The following is a 19,188-nucleotide window of genomic DNA, read 5'->3' on the forward strand; positions in this document are numbered from 1 at the left end:
GATTTATGAGGCCTACATGTCTTTATCTGTTTTATCACAATTGTTCGTTATTGTCCCCAGCAGCTCTATTATAGTAAATCTGTTGGAAAAGTTCTGAACTGCATTTGAAGTAGAATAATCCATTGATTTATCTTGAGAATCATGAGATGAACACTAGTTTCCAGTATTCTTTAAAACTCAACGTCTCATAAATTAAAAAAAACTAAAACAAAACAGTTTTGAAACATGTTTTCCAATGGTTTAATAACTTGTTACTCAGATAAGGTGGGGTTATAAATTATTAGAAAGATGTGAATATCGTGTATATCAGTGGTTCCCAAACACCAGACTGGTGTGCCGTGAGGCAAGTCCAGGTGTGACAACCATACTGCCTGAGTGATCCGAGTGCATAATGCTGAGTGCATGTGCCGCTCTAACCGCATACTGGCACGCGCTCATACTGCTCCGTGTGCGCGCATGATATTCCGCGGCACACCTCAACAGGTGAGCGCAATCACACTGATGAGAAAGTCACCATATGAACGACATTTGGCTGTGCACAACAGAGCTGAGAACACCAGAAATGTGCACTGCACAATATGCGTGGGAAAAGGGCCGAAACCAACGGGCTACCGGTAAGCTCATAATGACTGGACTGTTAAAATCTGAACTCATCATTGTATAATGAATTTTGCTGATTAAGTTGTTTATATGAGAAGAGGACAATAGTTTAAAATTTGCTTAAAACCTTGTTTATGTATTTAAGGGCTAACATAAGTTAGGTTTTAAAATGTAGCAAATTTCTCTTTAATAAAATTCAGAGTGAAAAAATTCAATTTAGCCATAAAAATTATATAATTTGTAATAATTATAATTTATTTATAAATAAAAATGAAATTTGGAAAATGGTTTCAGGTTATAAAAGTAGACCTAGTTTTTTGTTTGGTTAATGCCTAATTTTACAGATTACTACCTGCATTAATTTAGTAAAAAAAAAGTTTAAAGCATACTTTTACCAAATTAAATGTACATACCTAAAATTGTGTTTATTTGTACTTACCTTGTTTGATGTAAAATTATGAACTTATTTGCATTGTGTTTTGTGTTGATTTTTCACCTTTTTTGTCACTGGAAAGAATAAAAGTAAGAATGAGTGAAATCCTGAGCCTAATCAAGTCCTTCCTTTTTCAAGTGTGGGAAGCCATGACGTAATAAAGACACTTGACGCATACATTATTATTGCAATATACAACTACACAAAAATAATGATATTTTAATTTACTACTTTGTATGAGCTCATTTCATCATACAGAGGCAAACTCTATAACTAAAAACTATTCTTAAAAAAATAATAATTAAAAAAAAAAAAGAAGTAATTTGCTGTTCATGCGGTTGTGCAGGCAGGAATTATAAGACTGTGACAAAGGCTGTAGGACAAGATTAAAACAGAGAAACAGCAAGAGGGAAAATGGAGCGCTTTCTTGTACGGTCGCCCTTGATATTGTACATGATATGAGTGATAACATGTTATAAAGGCTATTTTGCACAATAGGTGTGCCTTCAGATTTATACTTGTCCTTTGGTGTACCTTGGGCACTAAAAGTTTGGGAACCACTGGTGTATACTATGACTTAAAGCCTTTGTGTATAATGGATAAACCAAGGAAAGACTGAGACATACAGAATAACCCTAGACTTTTTTCACTATGGTTTTATTTACCACCGAGTAATAAAGTTTGTGTTACTTCATTAACTTTATATCCATAAAAAGAGAAAGTCTGATCTTAGGCCAGCAAATACACTTCAGAAGTGTCATAGCATCCACAGCTGGACTAAGTAGAATGGAAATAAAGTGTAGCTCCTACCTCACTACATGTTTGACGGCTCTACTTCTTCGTTCATTAACACAGTAAATAACAACATGGCTCTTAGTCACAATCTTCCTCATCAGAAGGAAATATCTGATACCAATAATGTGGGGAGATGCATAGAAAGAAAAGAGCAAAGTCATGCTGCAGAGAGAGCAGGACACCCAGACACCACGTCACATGCTGTCTTCACAGAAACTCCCGCATCATCCAAATGTCCGAGTGCTGCTCACTGTCAGAGTCGACTGAGGACAAGTTACTGGTTTGGCTTGATGTGTGGAAGCACACCAGTCCATAGGGCATGACTGGTGTGTGGTTCAGCCAACTGTTGATGAAGAAATGAGGAAAAAGGCAGATAATAATTAAACACGACTTTTATGCCCCCCCACCCACCCTCGCCCCATTCCTCAGTTGGATATATCATAGGAAAACTGCTTGGTTTTGTGCAGAGATATACAGTATATTATTTTCTTAGCTGCTTGTTTTTCCAATATCACGTGTTGAAATAACATTCAATTATTTTCTACATTATTAGTTCAATTATTAACAGTTTTTCCTTTTTTATTAAAAAAAAAAAAAAAAAAACGTGTGTGTGTGTGTATCTTATTTTCTTCTTTTAACAAGCTCTGGTAGGAACTATCTAATACAGTATATGCAGGGGAAAAAAAACAGAAAATAAAGCAACAGATGCAAGACAGACAACTTATGTCCTTTTCTTTTTGCTAAAATAAAAACAAAAAAGTAGCTGACAGGTATAAAGCAAAGCGTTTTAGGATTTTCTTCCCCAATTCTATTTGTGACCTAAACTGGCCAAATAGGGGCGCTGCTAACAGATAGTCGGTATATTGATGCCGTACGGATAGCCACGTCCAACAGAAAACAGGGTTGTCATACCGTAAAAGGCTGATTCCTTATCCTCAGTGGTGAGGCTGGGGCAGAAGAGTGTAAACAACTGTGGAGGAATCCTTTGGTTTTTTACCACTGCATGATGCCAGGTTGTGTACCTGCACCTGATCCACACTGCAACGTGTCAAACAAACCAACAGATACTGATTAGTAGTCCTATTGCTTAAAAAACTAAGGATTACATATTTTATTACGGGGCATTGGGTGAAAAAGTGCCAAAATGGATGTAAGACCATGTACCTGGACAGCTTAGAGTAGTGGACAGTGACGTTGTTGGAGGCGGAACTGCAGCTCTTCATTTGTGTGATGGGTGGAGCTTCCATCAGGGGTACAATAGCGGGATGGGAGTCACTTAAATCCTCAGGCTCTTCCTGGACACACATGCACATTACCGTTATTTTCCATCGTCATGGATTCTCAGATTCCATTTGGTGTTGCTCACCGGTATGTCGGACATCTTGCCCTTTCTAATTGGGTGCGGCTGTGGGGCTGACTCATAGAACATGGTGTCAGCAGTCACTGAGGGGCGCTAGGAATCACACGCAGAAAAAAGAGTCCAATCAGAAATCAGAGGATCACATCAGCGAGGCCTGAGATTGATTACACTGATACCTTGTTTGGTAGCTCTGCTGATTCAAAGTCCACTCTGTGCATGTTCTTACTGTGTGGAGCAGAACAGAGGTCAACATCCAAACAATCACACTCTCCAACCACTAATGGCCTGTCCTCGACCACCTGAGTTAGATCAGCACTCATGGAGCGAGGAAGTGGAAGAAAAGGCTCAGAGTGGAGAGTGAGGATAAACACAAACAGGCCGCACAAACATGGCAGAGGTTTTTTTTTTCCCATTCCCTAAATATGTTGTGTTATTTTGGGTCTATAGTCCTGTTTTCACCTTTTTCTGAAAAAGGGTTGTAAAACCACATTCTGTAGTAATGCTGCATTATGGAACAAATGCCAATATTTAGACTGAATGCAATGTAAAATACACATTTAAACATTTTATGAAAAAAGCATTACCCTTTGAAACAGCTATGGCAGAATGAAACTTCTTATTGTAATTGTATTGAAACAAGGTTAACTCCTAAATTGAGTTACGACAACCGCAATTTGTAAATAAACCATTACACTCTGCACACAATTTTATAACTTACTGCGTTTCATGTTAATGTTGGGTTTGTTCAGTGGTGCACTATGTTAAGTTTTTTATGGTTTTGAATGGTTTTGAGTTTAATCCTGATTTTTTTGCTTCTGTTAGTCTTGTGTGTTGATTTTATTTATTTTTGTCAGTTCTTGTATTTCTGTATAGCAGTTCCCTGTCTGTATGTCCAAAATTCATTCTTGTGTATTGAACCTCATGTCTCGTATGTGTGTGAGTGTAGAAATATTGTATATTTTTCTCTTGTATCCACAGTGTTGTGCCTAATTTAATGATTGCCTTCCTGCATTATTTAAGGAGTGTTTGCTAGATAGATGTTCTAACCTTTGTGTTGCCGGCTGCGTAATGTCTCATGGATTGAGTCTTTGATTTTCCCCAACAAACAAGAAAACACAAAGAAGATCTAATGAAAGCAGACAATGAATGAATGCCCCAAATCATCCAGCAACAGGCACGTGCACAGATAGACCCCTAGTGGTGCCCTTTTACCCTGCATGAGAAAAGTGCCTTTTTTGCTTTCTTTTAAGACTATAAATTACTCTCTCTAGCATCAACTCCCCCAAATGTGTTTTGATCTCCCAAGTGGTATTTATTTGAGTTCTTGTGAGAATTCTTCTATAACCTGCTCCATGGCACCCCCTCCTCCTCAGACCAATCTGCTACAGCATCAGACAGACTGGTAATAACTGTTTCTCATGGCATTGTTTGGGTGCTAACGTATGCTGCGTTCACACCAGATGCGTCACAAAATATCCGTACTTCCAGATTACAAACAAAGTCAATGGATAGATGCGTCACAGATGCAAAATCTTTCCTGTGCGGCGGTGCAGTCCGATACGCACGTCAAGTGTGTTTGCCGTGCGAGCGCGCTTCCGATTTTACGCATATCCGCACAAGAGTTGAAAATATTGAACTACTGCGATGGTTTCGCATGACAAAAGCCAATCAGAGTCTTTGTTGATGATGACGTCAGGCTGTCAACACGGACACCGGTCTGTTCAACCATTCAACCATGGAGTAGAAGCTGTGTGTGACACTCTTATTTATTTACTCGCTGTTCACGCAAGACCTTCGTGCATGCCTCAGCAGAACCAAACAGTAGCTTGGTCCACCACACTTGTTTTCTCCCGGTCAAGAACGCGCATTTGACGTCACATCCAGAGGATTGGGTGAGAAATTCAGACCCCTAATTGAAGTACGTAATGCATCACACAGCCTGTTCAAGGCAATAGGGAAATATGTGTGTGCTCAAAGCTTCATAACCCATTAGCTTTAAAAGATTTAAAATGAACGCTTAATTTTTCACGAATTCCGCCCTACGCTCCTTTAGCCACAACATTAGTTCTGTTTAAAACATTTTGTTGCAACAGATCCAAAGTTTCCTAAAAAACAACAACTCTAAGCCTTGTCTCGCTGTTTACTGACCATGTTTAATAAAGGTAAAAGAGGGAGACAGGCAGAGAATTAAAAGACACTTTTACTATTCTGCAAATTAGACAAGTTTTGTTTGTGGTATATTATCAGTGTGATGCTGCTTATAATTCCACTGAGGAGGATGCTCCTGTGGAATAGCGATTCATTTTGATTAACTTGGTAAAATTGTGCAATTTATCGCAATTAAAAAAAAATTCAATATTTTGATAATTAATGAGTTGCCCAGTTTTATGTGTATGGCAATCTTTTTGTGAAAGGTTAGTGGGGTGGAAATATGATTTGTGTTCACTAACTTTTGGGAAACAAATGTCACCTGATCATAATGGCAACAGTGAGAGTGATGAGTGCAGCAGACACGCCCACAGCAGAGGCCAAGGCAATGACCTTCAGTCGACCTGAGGTTTTAAAAGATAAAGAAGTGAATCAGCACAATAGAATGGACCTAATAACAGATTAGAGAAAACATGACATGATAGAAGTGGTCCACATGTAAAAAAAAATGAAAAAGGATTTTTAAAAAAAAGCGAGACTTCAAAATAGAAAGGGAGAGTGCCTTAAGGGGAATTGGGGAAAGTGCAGCACATCAGCCGTCTAGACTCCAGTCTTGTGTTTCCAGTTGTGATTTCCAAACCAAGTCCAAACTTCTTCAGCTGTCTGGAATCAAATAGCAGTTTTCCACAGCAGCTTTTCACCTCCTCCCCCAATCAAAAGCAGAGGTTTTTACATGACTCACTGTGACTCATAGAAAAACAGCCACAAATCATGAGGCCTCTCACAATCAAGACCAGAGCCTGCACCGCTCCGATAGTGACAGAATGGTTTCATCACTTGCCGTTTTAAATCTGCACTAAGATCTATCGCAGCAGCTCCTGTGGTAGAGATGTAAATGAATAAAATTGTCTACATTTTTCTTAGTGTTAATACAGCACAGGAGTCATTGAAATGAGAAAAAAATAAAGGAGTACAAAAAAAATATGATAACATGTAATGTGAACCAGTGCAGTTTAATACCAATGCTACCATAGCTTTTCAAAGCTAAGGATGTCAGCATTACCTTTTCAAACCCCATAACTATGTTTAATTTTCTCATTGAGACTTCTGTAGCTCTCTTATCTTCTGCTACCTCTCAGGATGGAGATATTGGCCCAAAGTACAGCTTTGCGCTGCATTTAATCATAGCGCCTAATTTCTCAGATGTGTCTCTAAAAATCAGGTGTAGTGTAGAGATTTTGCAGTGCAGTCCAGCTGGAAGACAGCATGGCGTACCATGGGCAACAATAAGGGAAACGGACTTCGGTCCATGGAAGATGGTGTTTTACTTCGCGATCAGGGTACTGCAGATTACACCCAGTGCTACATAGTGCAGTATGTGTGTGACTTAACAGTGTCAGCCTCTAAGAAATAAAACAGTATCTTGCATCTTCAAATTCTTATGCATCTCAGTTTACATCAACACAATGTTATATATAGAAGATTTTTAGTTAATGTATCTGAAAGGCCACAAAAAGTAACTTGAATTTGATGACACATGATCATGTGATCAACACATACTAATTACTCATTTCTTGCCACACATAAAGCATGCATATTTAACCAGCACATTGGTGGTTAAATGAATCTGTTCCTTTCAGAAATCTCTTCCAGAATAGTGTTTTTGTTGGTTTAATTATCTTACCATGGATTTAAAACTTAAGTTTTGCCGCAGGTGCAGGAAAGTTGATGGTCTGTAGATGTTGTAGGAGGTGAAGTAGGAAAGTCCTGAGTCATTGCACAATGTGATTTATTTTTAGGTGAACTAATTGTTATATCTTGATTTTATTTGTCATTAATCATTCCAGCCTCTTGAAATATATATATATATAATTTTTTCTTACATAGTTTTTTTTTTTAAAGCTATAGGGAGCCATTGCCACATTAGGCTCCAGAACCGCAGGTTGCAGACCCCTGTCCTGGGAGAACCACAGCTAAACATCTGGCCTGGCATCATAGTCCATCTGTTCTGGTCCTTCCATGCTGATTCTGATGAGCATGTATGATCTATCACTGAGCTCTGCACGTTCTTCATTTTTACTGCTGCCCTCAATGTGAGCGCACTCAGTGAAGGGCTCGTTATGCCTGGTTCCGTTCATAGTGGACTGCGGTGCGCTCCAAAGGAACAAACCTAACGTGGTGCTTTCACAACTTCATGCTGTTTATCTTTCTATTACAAACTGGCTGACTTTTACTTCATCAATGCAGCTGCTGCTGCAACGGGCGCTTGCTCGCTCTTTCTCTCTCTCTCTGACAACATTTCTCTGCGTCGTTGCTATGGTGAAGCAGTGTGCATCATGACAAAATGAGTGATCAGAAAATGATTATGCGTGAGCAAAAACAATTTAATGTTAACAATTTCATTGTTCCACCTGGTCTAATGTGACAGAGCTCAATTTTGTGGCGGAATGAAGCTTATAAAACCCAGGAAAAATCCACAATTTAGCCACGTCATTGTTTAAGCTGCAGGGTTCAAAGTGTGAGAAAAAAGCAGCGGCTTATAGTCCAGAAATTACGGTATTTGTTTTAATTATAATATATATATAAATTATTTATATTTCAATTTCCGATAGCCTACTGTACCTATAAGTTTGAAAGTGTGTTTGTGCTTTTCACAGCCAAAATGACTAAACATTGCTATTTGCTGGTACGGCAGAAACGCACAGTCTCACACTGCTGTAAGTCAGGAGGAGGCCACACCCCCTCCCAAAAGCTTGGCCTAGACTACATCACACAACCATACGAAGTGTACTAGGAGTTGTTAATTCATGTTTTTAGGACCTAAAAGTAGGATTTTTTATTAATATAAAAATATAAAAATAATCTATTTGGATGCTTTTGACTGTTTGGTCATTGTCTCATCAATTGTTGAGGTTTACTAAGTACTATTTTTCCTCTTTGTTTAATAAACTTTGCATGAACCAGTAGTCATTCTGTTTTAATGTTTTTTTAAAAACTATTTGTCCAGTCCTTTTTCTGATACACATTTCAACCATCTCATGTTCATAATACAAACATTTAAATAAAAAAATGAACCATGTCTGGTAATCAAAGGAACTGTATTTCATTTTCATTCTGTTAGTGTTTGGCCTAAATAAAAAATGTTTGTATACCTCGAACTTTTACAGTGAGGACTGGAGAGCTGTGAGCTCCGAACCTGTTCCTTGCTTCACAGTAGTATCGACCACTTTCACCTGGACCGACCTCAGTGAAGGTGAAGACTGGACCAGACTTGGTTCCATATGCTGGGAGGCAGAGCACAGGAGAGAGTCAGAACTGATGTCTTCACTGATCATTTGCAACGTTAACCATAAATAGAACCATGTTACAAAAACTAACATTGTGCAGAACCCCCATCCAGAGGTAAACGGTGCCAGGTGAAGTTGTCCACTGCTGGATATGCCTGGCTGCTGCAGGTCAGAGTCAGCGGCTGGCCTGCATCCACCACAGTGGAGGGACGAGCCAGGACTGAAGTGTTCTTTGGAGGATCTGGAGTAGTGATGGGTAAAATATGTTGGAGATGGCTGGGTGTTGCTTTACTAAAAAACAGTTCATACCAGTAAATGTAGCAGCAAGAAACACACATAACCTTAACACCTGTAATTATTTAGCACACCATTAAAAGCTCATTTTAACCGCTAATACTAATATTTAAAGCTTTAGGCCAACTTTTCCTTGTAGCAAATCCAAAAGTTTGAGGACTTACACAGCACAGTGAGCCGGGCTACAGGGGAGCTGTGGTATCCCAGTCGGTTTGATGCTGTGCAGTAATAGTGGCCGGCATGGTGAGCTCGGACTGACGGGATCGTCAGGTTCTGGAAAGTACTTTTGGCTATAACCTGATCACCCACGATGTGATACCAGGTATACCTGCAGGGAAGAGTGTAAGGATTAAAATATAACAAATACAATGGTTACAAATGATAGAAATCCGGAAGCCTTATTTTCTTGCACAGTTAAGTGCTCTTGTTAACCCTCTACCTGCTGGGAGGAGGGTGGGCAGCGCTGACACAGCTCAGGTTGACAGGGGAACCTTCTCTGACGTCTCCTGTGGGAAGCACCACAGCACGAGTGTTCTTCGGAGAGACTGAATAATCAGACAGAGAAGCATAGGTTACACAAGGAAAATGAGCTGGATCATCATTTACGGAGAAAATGACTTCACTTTCTGTATCAACTAAAATTTTATTATATAAATGTAAAGGGTAATTTATGAGCAACATTTGTGTTTAATTACACTTTTAAAGATGAACAGTAATCAATCAGTAGGCAGAGAAACTTTTACAGGACATTAGTGTGTGTGTGTGTGTGGACTGGCATCCTGTCCAGGGTGTACCCGCCACCAGGGGTGGACTGGGACAAAAATTCCGCCCTGGCATTTTTTATCCATACCAGCCCACTACATTATCAGTGACACCATGTAGAAGTGTTATTGAGGAAGTATTGCTCAACATGTGGCTTAATTATTGTTCCCCCAGCAAACCTTAAAAGGGGGAAACTTTTTATGCTGCATTCACACCGAATGCATCTTCTGCAGCACTGAATGCATCTGCCGCACAAAACATTCCGCAGGTTTTGCAGGATCAAAAACCATCCCCATTCGCTTCATATGCGCGTCGGAAGCGAAGCACCGCCCACCAGCGACACATCCAACTCGGTGAGTTTCACTGCCTGCTGAAGCGAGGAACTGCTCTCCTTTTTCTCCACTCATAAACATAAACCACCAGTAAAAAAAAGCCAGCGTGATTAGCGGCTAATGCTATCCTAGCTCGGTGCTGACTTTCAAAGATGAAAACTACAGAGAGAACTTAGACCTGCTAGTACCACCTCCTCGCTGATTCTCCTCCTCGCCTAATCCGTGTCATACAGCTCTAGGTGGTCACACACAGCTTCTACTCCATGGTTGAATGGTTGAACAGACCGGTGTCCGTGTTGACAGCCTGACGTCATCATCAACAAAGACTCTGATTGGCTTTTGTCATGCGAAACAATCGCAGTAGTTCAATATTTTCAACTCTTGTGCGGATATGCATAAAATCGGAATCGCGCTCGCAAGGCAAACACACTTGACGTGCGGATCGGACTGCACCACCGCACAGGAAAGATTTTGCATCTGTGACGCATCTATCCATTGACTTTGTATGTAATCTGGAAGTACGGATATTTCGTGACGCATCTGGTTCACGGCTTGACGTCATCGTCAACAAAGATTCTGATTTGCTTTCGTCATGCGACACCGTCGCAGGAGTTCAATATTTTCAACTCTTGCGAATGTGCGAAGATGACCCTATCGCCGCACAGGAAAAATTTCGCCTCTGGGCCGCGTCTATCCATTGACTTTGTATGTAATCTGGAGGCATGAACATTTCGTGATGCATTTGGTGTGAACGCAGCATTAACCCCTATTTACTTTTTCATTTGGCCATTTTGCAAATTCCTTTGTCAAATTTTTGCCCCTTTTCAAAAAGTTCTGACATTTTTTTCAGACTTTAGCCACCTTTTGCCAATAAATTTCCCTTTTCTCCTATATTTTTTGTCTATTTTTGCAAGTTCTTTTTGACACTTTTGACACTTTCTTTAATTTTTTTGGCCACTTTTCATCCAAATAAGCTAAGTTTTGCCCAATAAATACCACTTATTTCCGTTTTTCCCCTACATTTTGCCTGCCTCTTTTTGTTTCACAATTTTGTCATTTTGCACTATTGTTAGCCACATTTTCCCATTTTTCACTATTGTTTGGCACATTTTGCCCTTTTTCCACTATTGTTAGCCACATTTTGCCCTTTTTCACTATTGTTAGCCACATTTTGCCATTATTCACTATTGTTTGCCACATTTTGCCCATTTAAGCTACCCTCTACCGTTACTATTTATTTGCCCATTTTTGGCCACCTGTTACCATGTCTGCTTCCTCTCGCTGGTCAAAAACCCTCTCCCAAAAAAAACGTAGCAGACCGAACCGGGCCACCGGGATGATGCCCAGTATGCCAGCTGGCCAGTTCACCCCTGCCTTACTGTGAGTGCTGGAGATAAGCATCTGCAGATCTCCACAACTCTGAGCAGGAAAAAGCGGGTCAGATGAGGAACGACATTTAATTTTAAAAGGTAACAGATTCACGAGAAATAACATTGTTCCCTTCCAGTGCACAGACATTCAGGAAACCACAAGCAAAGCAGCATTCTAGTAAATATCCTTGCTCTGCTAATGCTAACTGTTGACTCCATTACTCACAGCACACTCAGCGACTCTGTGTTGGTTTTTTGACAGAAGTAAGGAGTGACATGCCAACCGAAGCTGGAGTAAATAAAAATGTGGCTTTGATTTCAAAGCTATGATTAATGATACAAAATAATAGGGGGTTGCAATATTACCAAACTTTAAATGAGCAACCCCTGTTACTGGAAAATGTACGTAATCTTTACCATATTACCAAGGAATGATGCTGGGGATTACTCGTTCAGATTTAATGGAACTACTGTATTATTACTGTCATCACGTCTCTAGATCTTTGTTTTCTTTATTTTTAACTGCTAACTGGCAAAACGAATCTTTCTTAGTTGTGTGTTTAAATCCACACTTATACATCTTCAAAATGGAAATGAAAAGCACTTGAAGAGTCCAACATCACAGCTGTAGTTGTCTGGCTGTCTGTGTGTGGTAGACTGAGCTCACCCTCCAACCCGGGAGAGGTTCCAACCCACTACTACAGATGAATGTATTGTATAACTCACAGTAAAGAACAGGGTTTAAACCATGTGTCATTTATTTCACTACAATGTTTCAAAAATTGTTATTTCAATTATGTGCCTGGTATGCCTTGTACATTTTTTTTTTTTTTTTTTTTTTTTTTAATGATCAAGCCCTTTTTTTAAGAAATGCAAAGGTTGTGACACGATCTCACCCAATCATTTGATTCAAATGACAAAGTAGAGAAAAGTCTTTGTTGCAAAGTGGTTTTAAGTGTGTTTCTGATTTTTCTAGATCCAATTAAATTATGAGCATTCACTTCAGCAGTGACACATTGCAACTTACAAGTGACATTAAGAAGCAAAGGTCTGGAGCGATCTGTTCCCAGGGAGTTACGAGCTACACATGTGTATTCCCCTCGGTCTGTGTATCTGAGGTAAGAAATGTGCAGCTGAGACCTGAAACTGTCGGGGATGCTGCCGCTCTCCATATCTGAAACATGAAAGACACCAGACAGCGTCATGATGCAGTTCATCATTCACGAGGTGAAAACATCAAAACAATGTTAGAAAAAGAATATTAATAATAATGGTCATCACTTCTCATTCACTTCATATTGACTCATGAAAACTAAAAATTGGAGCTGGGCAATATATCGAGACTTAAGATATATCAAGTTTTCTATTTTGGTGATATAGAAAATGGCAATATTGCCTATATCGAAATATGTCTTGTTTTTCTTTACTTGTTTTTATTTATACAATTAAATCACATCAACGGTGTCCTTTAAATGTTTTCCACATTTCTGTATTTCAGTTCTTACAGCACGTTCACACCAAACACGCGTCCAAAGCGTCAACAGCATCAGGCAATATCTGGGGCGCGTCATAGATGTGCTGTGTGTCCCGCGCCTCCTGTGCGGCACATTTTGAAGCTTTAGGCATGTGTGTTTTGAGATTTCAAGCTTTTGACGTGCGTCTGGCGCCTCCAACGCGGCCGACGCTAGAGTTGGGATTGTTGAACTTTTGGGTCACATCGTGGCGCTTCGACCAATCAGGAGCGCTGCTCCAATGTGGGTCAGCAGGTCATCAAACTAGGCCCGGGAGAGACTAGTGAGTCCAGAAACGGCAAAACGCCGCCAAGGCGCAAATAAAGCCAAGCCACTTTCTCCATAATGTAGAGCCGATGAACGAGGGTCGGAGGCGGAAACACAGCCTGCTCAACACAATATTCCTACTACATCACAGTCACTGGGTGAATTATGAATGTAACTGATCGCCACAATAGCATCCGTTGTATGAACACCACCAGCAACAGAAGCTCCTCCCCTAAACGCGGTCTCTTTCCAACTTGTTTGGACACCCGTCCAGAGCGTCTTCGACGCTGGTGACAAGCGTCTGATTTAATGAGCGCAAGCGTCCAACTACGGGCGTGAGGCACGATTTTGAAGCCCGGAACGCGTTTGGTGTGAACGCACCATTATTTTGTATTAAAATACTCATTTTAGGAGTTTCTGCTTTCTCTACTTCTCAGAACAGCATGAAAAGCAGAGTTAGATGGATTCCTGAGTGTGTTCTAACCCAAACCTTGCCCTAAACAAGCCAAACTACAGAACTCACTCACACGTGCTGTCCCTTATAGTAGAAAAAGCCAAAAGTGGTGCAGCTGTTAATAAATGTGCATGTGTGACATTTTTCATGAGCAAATTTAACCCAGAAATTGTCTTTCTGGTAATTCTTTATTGAGTTAAAAATATCACGATTAATATCGTATACCTAATTCAGAAAAGCCCTACTAAGAACACATCATGTATGTCAGTGAGTGTGTTGCTGCTCTGTGTACCCTTGAACCATGCATAGCTCTCAACAGGTGGAGCTGCTTCACTGCTGCAGGTCAGTGTGACGGAGCCACCCTCAAACAGCTCCCCTAGAGGAAACGCTGCTATGGAGGTGGAACGAGGAGCATCTGAGAGAGAAGAGAAAGAAACAATTCATTTCAAAGATTTTGTATTTACAAGAGAAATACAAGCTGTGATTAGACAGTTGGAGACAGGTTTGTCTTACCCTGGTGAAACAATAGAGGAATTATTAAAGGATGTGTGTTTTGCTTTGGCTGACCATTCTGTCTTTGTGTTTGGGGTGATATGTGAGGGAAGAACATGTCAAAACACAGCTCTAATATGACCGCACTAGGGGTACAGCAGCACATAGCTCTGAAAGATTTAACAATTAATTTAAAATAATCAATAAATACTCCTAGTTCCTTTTTAGGCTACTTTTTGGATAAATTCATCACAAATGCAGTTGCTCAATAAAATACTACATTTTCTTGTAATTCATTGAAACATGATTATTTTATGCTGTAAAGGCCATTTTATCACACTTCTGACAATAGGAGACAATAATTAGCTACATTTTACATTGGAGACCGTATCAATTTACTATTAAAGTAATCACATAAAAGTTGCATTGGTATTTAAAATAAATAAATAAATAAATTCAACTTTAAATTACACACGTAGGGAACTAATGTTTGAGTCACAGTTAGGGGTTCAGGAGAACGCGCTGTTATCCAAAGGAAAAAGCATAAGAAATTATGGAGAGGGTACTGATGATACGAAGGGGATACACATGATTTGGCAAAAATGTAAAGGGAGTATACTGGACAAAAACAAATTGGGAACCACTGCACTAGGGTGCAATGAAGTGAAGGTGCACTTTTAGTCATGTTTACACTAACTGACAGGGTGTTTGTGAAGTATAAAAAAATAGAACAAAAAAGCCAACTAGTGAAGGACTATTGTGTTGGGCTCCTTTCTCATTCTGCAATGGGTTTTGTGTTTAAAATCTGGGACTGTTTGATTAGACGTATCACTGCAAAAAACATGGTTTATTTAGCCTTTCTTACATGCATTTGACACTATTTCTTTCAAGCAGGTCAACATGTTAAAAAGAGGGGTGGGGGTGGGGGCATCTGACCTACTCGGCTTCTTTGATTGGTTGGTCATACTCACGCCCCAGAGCCAGAGAGAGGGGGGCTGACTGGACGTTCTGTGGTGGGATTGGTCTGCAGGTGTAAGCACCAACATGCTGCTTGTCAAAGCGATTAATGATCATCCACTTTTCATAAGAGCCCAGGTTTAATCTGTTCCTGTGTTCCAAAAACAGTGTGCAGGACATTTCTTTCCAAAACATGTTATTATGCAGCTTAGTGTTGCCTTAATGTGTACTTCCACACCTGTATAATGCCAGACGACTTCCTGGAGCTGCACATCCACTGGCCTGACATCCAATAAAAACTGTCTCTCCAAATCCAAACATGTTGGCAGTTCTGACTGGATGCACCTGGACCTGGAGGTCTGAAACACACGTAAACACAGGCTGCGTAAAGGGATGCACAGAAGTAGTTTAGTGTGTCATCAGCATACCTGTTACATCAAGGATGACGGTGTCAGGAGAGGTCCATCTGCCCATTGGTTGGTCCGTCTCAAACCTAAAGTGATACTGGCCTGCATCACTGAGCTTTACGCCTCGAATCTGGACCGAACAACTGGAGTAGCTGCCTCCAATATATCTGGAATGGAATGATTATAAGTAATCATGTAAAGTATTAAATATGAAATAAATGCCTTCTTTGATTTAGACATAATCGCACCGTGCACGTCCCCGGTATGACAGGCTGATCTGGTTGGGGTCGGTGTGATGGGTGAACTCCCTTCGACCCTCAGAAGACACTCGGAACCACATGACTCGCTTCACAGTGTGACCTGCAAGATTCATTCAATTTTACATTCAAACTAATTAAAAGATGTGTGACAATGTCATTGTGTTTGGAAAACTATGAATTTAAAAGTATCCTGACATATATATGAACAATTCCACCAATCCAAACCATTTTACTAAAATAATATTGTTCAGAAGGAGAATGTTTTAGAATTCATATTAAAAAGTACCTAATGTAGTGTAGAGCCAAGATTGTGTATTCACATTCCATACTGCCAAAAATGCTCCAATTTTCAGCCTGTAACTGATTACTGAAGGTTTACCTGATGGATAGTCATAACGACAGGGCAGAGTGACCGTAGTTCCAGCCCAGACACAGATTTCCCTCCGTGAAAATGATACGCTCCACCTGCCCTGAGAACCTGCAGCACAGCAAACGGATGTCTGTTCTTTCTTTCATTTCTTTCTTTTTTAACAGTAAAGGCCGTAACACAAATCAATACACCAGTATCTGAAAAAAGTTAAAAAAGGAATTCTGGGGCCCTATTAATTTCATTTTATTTTTTCCCAAATTACATTTTGTGTTTTCCACTTTGATTTTTTACAATGTCGTTTTTTTATTTCATTTTTTAGAAATATTAATACATTTTTACAGAAAATATTAGTTTTTAACTCCTTTGAGGAAACAAAATAAATACTAATAAAAAAGAAAATTAAACAAAAATGTATGTCAAAAATAAAAATGTAGCTTAAAATAATGAGTAACATGCAATTAAAAGGTGTAAATAAGTTGTACTGACATGGATTATTCAGACTGCTCCTTTTGAATTATTAATATGTCCTATAAAAATGTATGAGGGCAGCATTAATGTCACCCAATCTCCCCTCAGGGATCAATGGTTTATTGAGTGTGATCAGGTTTAATGATTAAAGGCACACCGTGGACTTTTTGACCTAAAGAGTTGACCCATATGAGTTATTATAAATGATTCCTCAGGCCAATGTACAGCACTAGACAGTATCAATCCCCCGAGCGGGGCTTCCCTCTTCAAATACTGACTATGTAAGTTTGGAGAGACAAACCGGCTTTCACCAGGTCATGTGACCTGGAGAATGCCTGGAGAACATTTCACTTTACGGCAGTCACGTGACCACAGGCTTGTATATATATAGTTCCCACGTGACATCACAACAAGCCCAGCCCCGCTTTGCACCCCAGCCCTTACAGCCATTCCTTATCCCGAAGTTACAGGTCAACTACTGTCTGCATACACAAATTAAAAGACAAAGGGAGCCTGGCCTGACAGACTGTTTGTTGCTTTTTGAAATAGTGCTGCGGCGTTTGTGGCCGCTTGCGTGAAAGTTACGATCCAGCGCCCCTAGTGGCCAAAAGTCACACAGTGTGCCTTTAAGTTTTGATCAACTTAATTTAAATTAACCTAATTTAAATTATCCTGATGACATCATTCCAGATCAATATGATTAGACAAAAACAAATGGATGCAAGGATGCATCAGGTATTTTACCACTAGGAGCCAGAATATTTTACGATATTAGAAGCTATCAAGCTTTTAATAACCTATGATGTTTAACACTCTACAATCCCTGGCATCAATGGTTTCATCCACAACAACAGATAACTTTTCCCACCAATCTTCTGTAGCACTGATGAGATGTTGTTTAAACACTCTGAGCAGGTGAAGCTGCTCATGTTCTCACGGAGCACCCATAGGGCTTCACAGACACATTAAAGTTAAGCAGGAACTGGTTGCTCTGTATTTAAGAATAAGTGATGAGTTGCGCCGTTTTTTGGGTGGTTTATACGGTGTTTTGGGTGGTTTAGACAGTGTTTGAAGCAGCCAGGATGGGAGGGGGGCGGACTGTGCATCTAATGAGCGCTCCCCGGAAACATTTCCCCAAAAAAAACATTCCTTGCCTTACAGTGACAACGTTTCATTCACATTCTGTCAATTTCCGCGTTCAACAGTGAATTCCGTTTTTAGTGGTTGATTCCTTTCACAATTCCATTAACGTGGATTTTATAGGGCCCTACATATCAATGACAGAAAAATAAAAGATGACTTAAATGTTTTTCATACTCAAAAGTACGAAACACTAACAAACTAACATCACTGTAAAATGTTTAGCAAGTCCCTTAACCATAGCTGGTTGTGTTGTACATTGGTTTGAACAAAAGCATCTGATGAATGGTCTTGAAAAATGATTTAGAAATGTAAATCACTATCAAGTCTCTGGAATCCCATTGCAGACTTGGACTAAGACAACAATTTTTAAGGACCAAGGATGTCATGAGAAGAGAAAACATCGTTTAGTTTTCTATTGTCATAAGAAAACAGCTACAGCACAGATAGTCCAAAAAAAGCCATGACAGATATGAAGATGTTTTTTTTTTTTCTCTTTCAGAAACATCACTAATTGCAGTTCTATTCTTTATATTCAAAGGGATGCATGTCTCTAATTCATTCTTTAAATATAATTTGTATACAGTATAGTAACTTGGAGAGTAACACATATAGTACGTATAGTAAAAGTAAAAATGTTGGTAACACTTTACTTGAAGTGTTATACAGGTGTGTTGGAAGAGGGAAACATCTAAAACATGCTGGATTGTGGCCCTTGAGGACCAGGATTGGGGACCCCTGCCCTAACACCTAACTCTGACCTCACCTAACTCCACTAGATCCTCCACCTAACTCAGGGCTGGGTATCTCCAGTCCTCGGGGACCTGATTCCTGAGACTTTTAGATGTGTCCCTGCTCCAACACACCTGAATCAAATGAATGGTTTGTAATCATGCTTCTGCAAAGCTTGATGACAACACATTTCAACCAGGTGTGTTAGAGCAGGGACACATTTAAAAGTCTCAGGAATCTGGCCCTCGAGGACTGGAGTTGCCTACCCCTGACCTAACCTGAAAAATTCCAACATAGCTTTCAGCCATACCACCCTGAAAATGCCCAATCTCGTTTGATCTCGGGAGCTAAGCAGGGTCGGGCCTGGTTAGTATTTGGATGGGAGACTGCCCTGGAATACCAGGTGCTATATTGTCCCCTGGCCCTAACCCTTTCTTCCCTGGCCACACTAACCACTAGAGGGAGCTTGCCCTGAAACATAAAATAATTGTAACACCTTAAATGGAACGCCGTAAAATTACCCCAGAAATGACAGGCAGGAATACACCCAAACACTCCACATCCAACTGATACCTTCTACACCACAGGTTAGGGGTTGGAAGTTGGTAGAGGTCCAAACAGACTCAGTTGTGGTTCCCAGACCGACTCCCACTTCTGACCATCAGCGACAGTTCTTTGAACCCTCACACCACAAGACACATAACCTTTCAACAGGGGGTTCATACAGACACAGAATAGAGAGGGTGCAC

The 19,188-nt window shown here is 40.1% G+C and overlaps 1 protein-coding gene and 1 pseudogene across 1 annotated transcript; one reads left to right on the top strand and one right to left on the bottom strand.

The window, feature by feature from the left end:
* Positions 1 to 2,047: 2,047 nt before the first annotated feature.
* Positions 2,048 to 14,307, bottom strand: LOC114477894 (B-cell receptor CD22). Its single transcript, XM_028470564.1, has 12 exons — positions 13,906 to 14,307; positions 12,409 to 12,555; positions 9,357 to 9,462; positions 9,082 to 9,245; positions 8,715 to 8,864; positions 8,489 to 8,620; positions 5,659 to 5,740; positions 3,365 to 3,413; positions 3,195 to 3,281; positions 2,993 to 3,123; positions 2,741 to 2,866; positions 2,048 to 2,171 (listed from the first exon to the last, which is right to left on the bottom strand). Exons 2-11 carry the CDS (start codon positions 12,551 to 12,553, stop codon positions 2,764 to 2,766), a joined length of 1,149 nt encoding a protein of 382 aa, XP_028326365.1. The 5' UTR covers positions 12,554 to 12,555; positions 13,906 to 14,307; the 3' UTR covers positions 2,048 to 2,171; positions 2,741 to 2,763.
* Positions 14,308 to 18,735: 4,428 nt separating this feature from the next.
* On the top strand, positions 18,736 to 18,854 carry LOC114478684 (uncharacterized; annotated as a pseudogene).
* The last annotated feature ends 334 nt before the right edge of the window (positions 18,855 to 19,188 follow it).

This window comes from Gouania willdenowi, chromosome 16, assembly GCF_900634775.1.
Source record: "Gouania willdenowi chromosome 16, fGouWil2.1, whole genome shotgun sequence".
Lineage (NCBI taxonomy): Eukaryota > Metazoa > Chordata > Actinopteri > Blenniiformes > Gobiesocidae > Gouania > Gouania willdenowi.

What these genes read in the sequence shown, in the direction of transcription:
- LOC114477894 (XM_028470564.1), bottom strand. Translation starts at nt 12,553, where the DNA reads ATGGAGAGCGGCAGCATCCCCGACAGTTTCAGGTCTCAGCTGCACATT. An exon ending in GGATGGGGGTTCTGCACAAT is followed by an intron (nt 8,621 to 8,714) that starts GTTAGTTTTTGT and finishes TCTGCCTCCCAG; the next exon opens with CATATGGAACCAAGTCTGGT. An exon ending in CACTACTCTAAGCTGTCCAG is followed by an intron (nt 2,867 to 2,992) that starts GTACATGGTCTT and finishes GACACGTTGCAG; the next exon opens with TGTGGATCAGGTGCAGGTAC.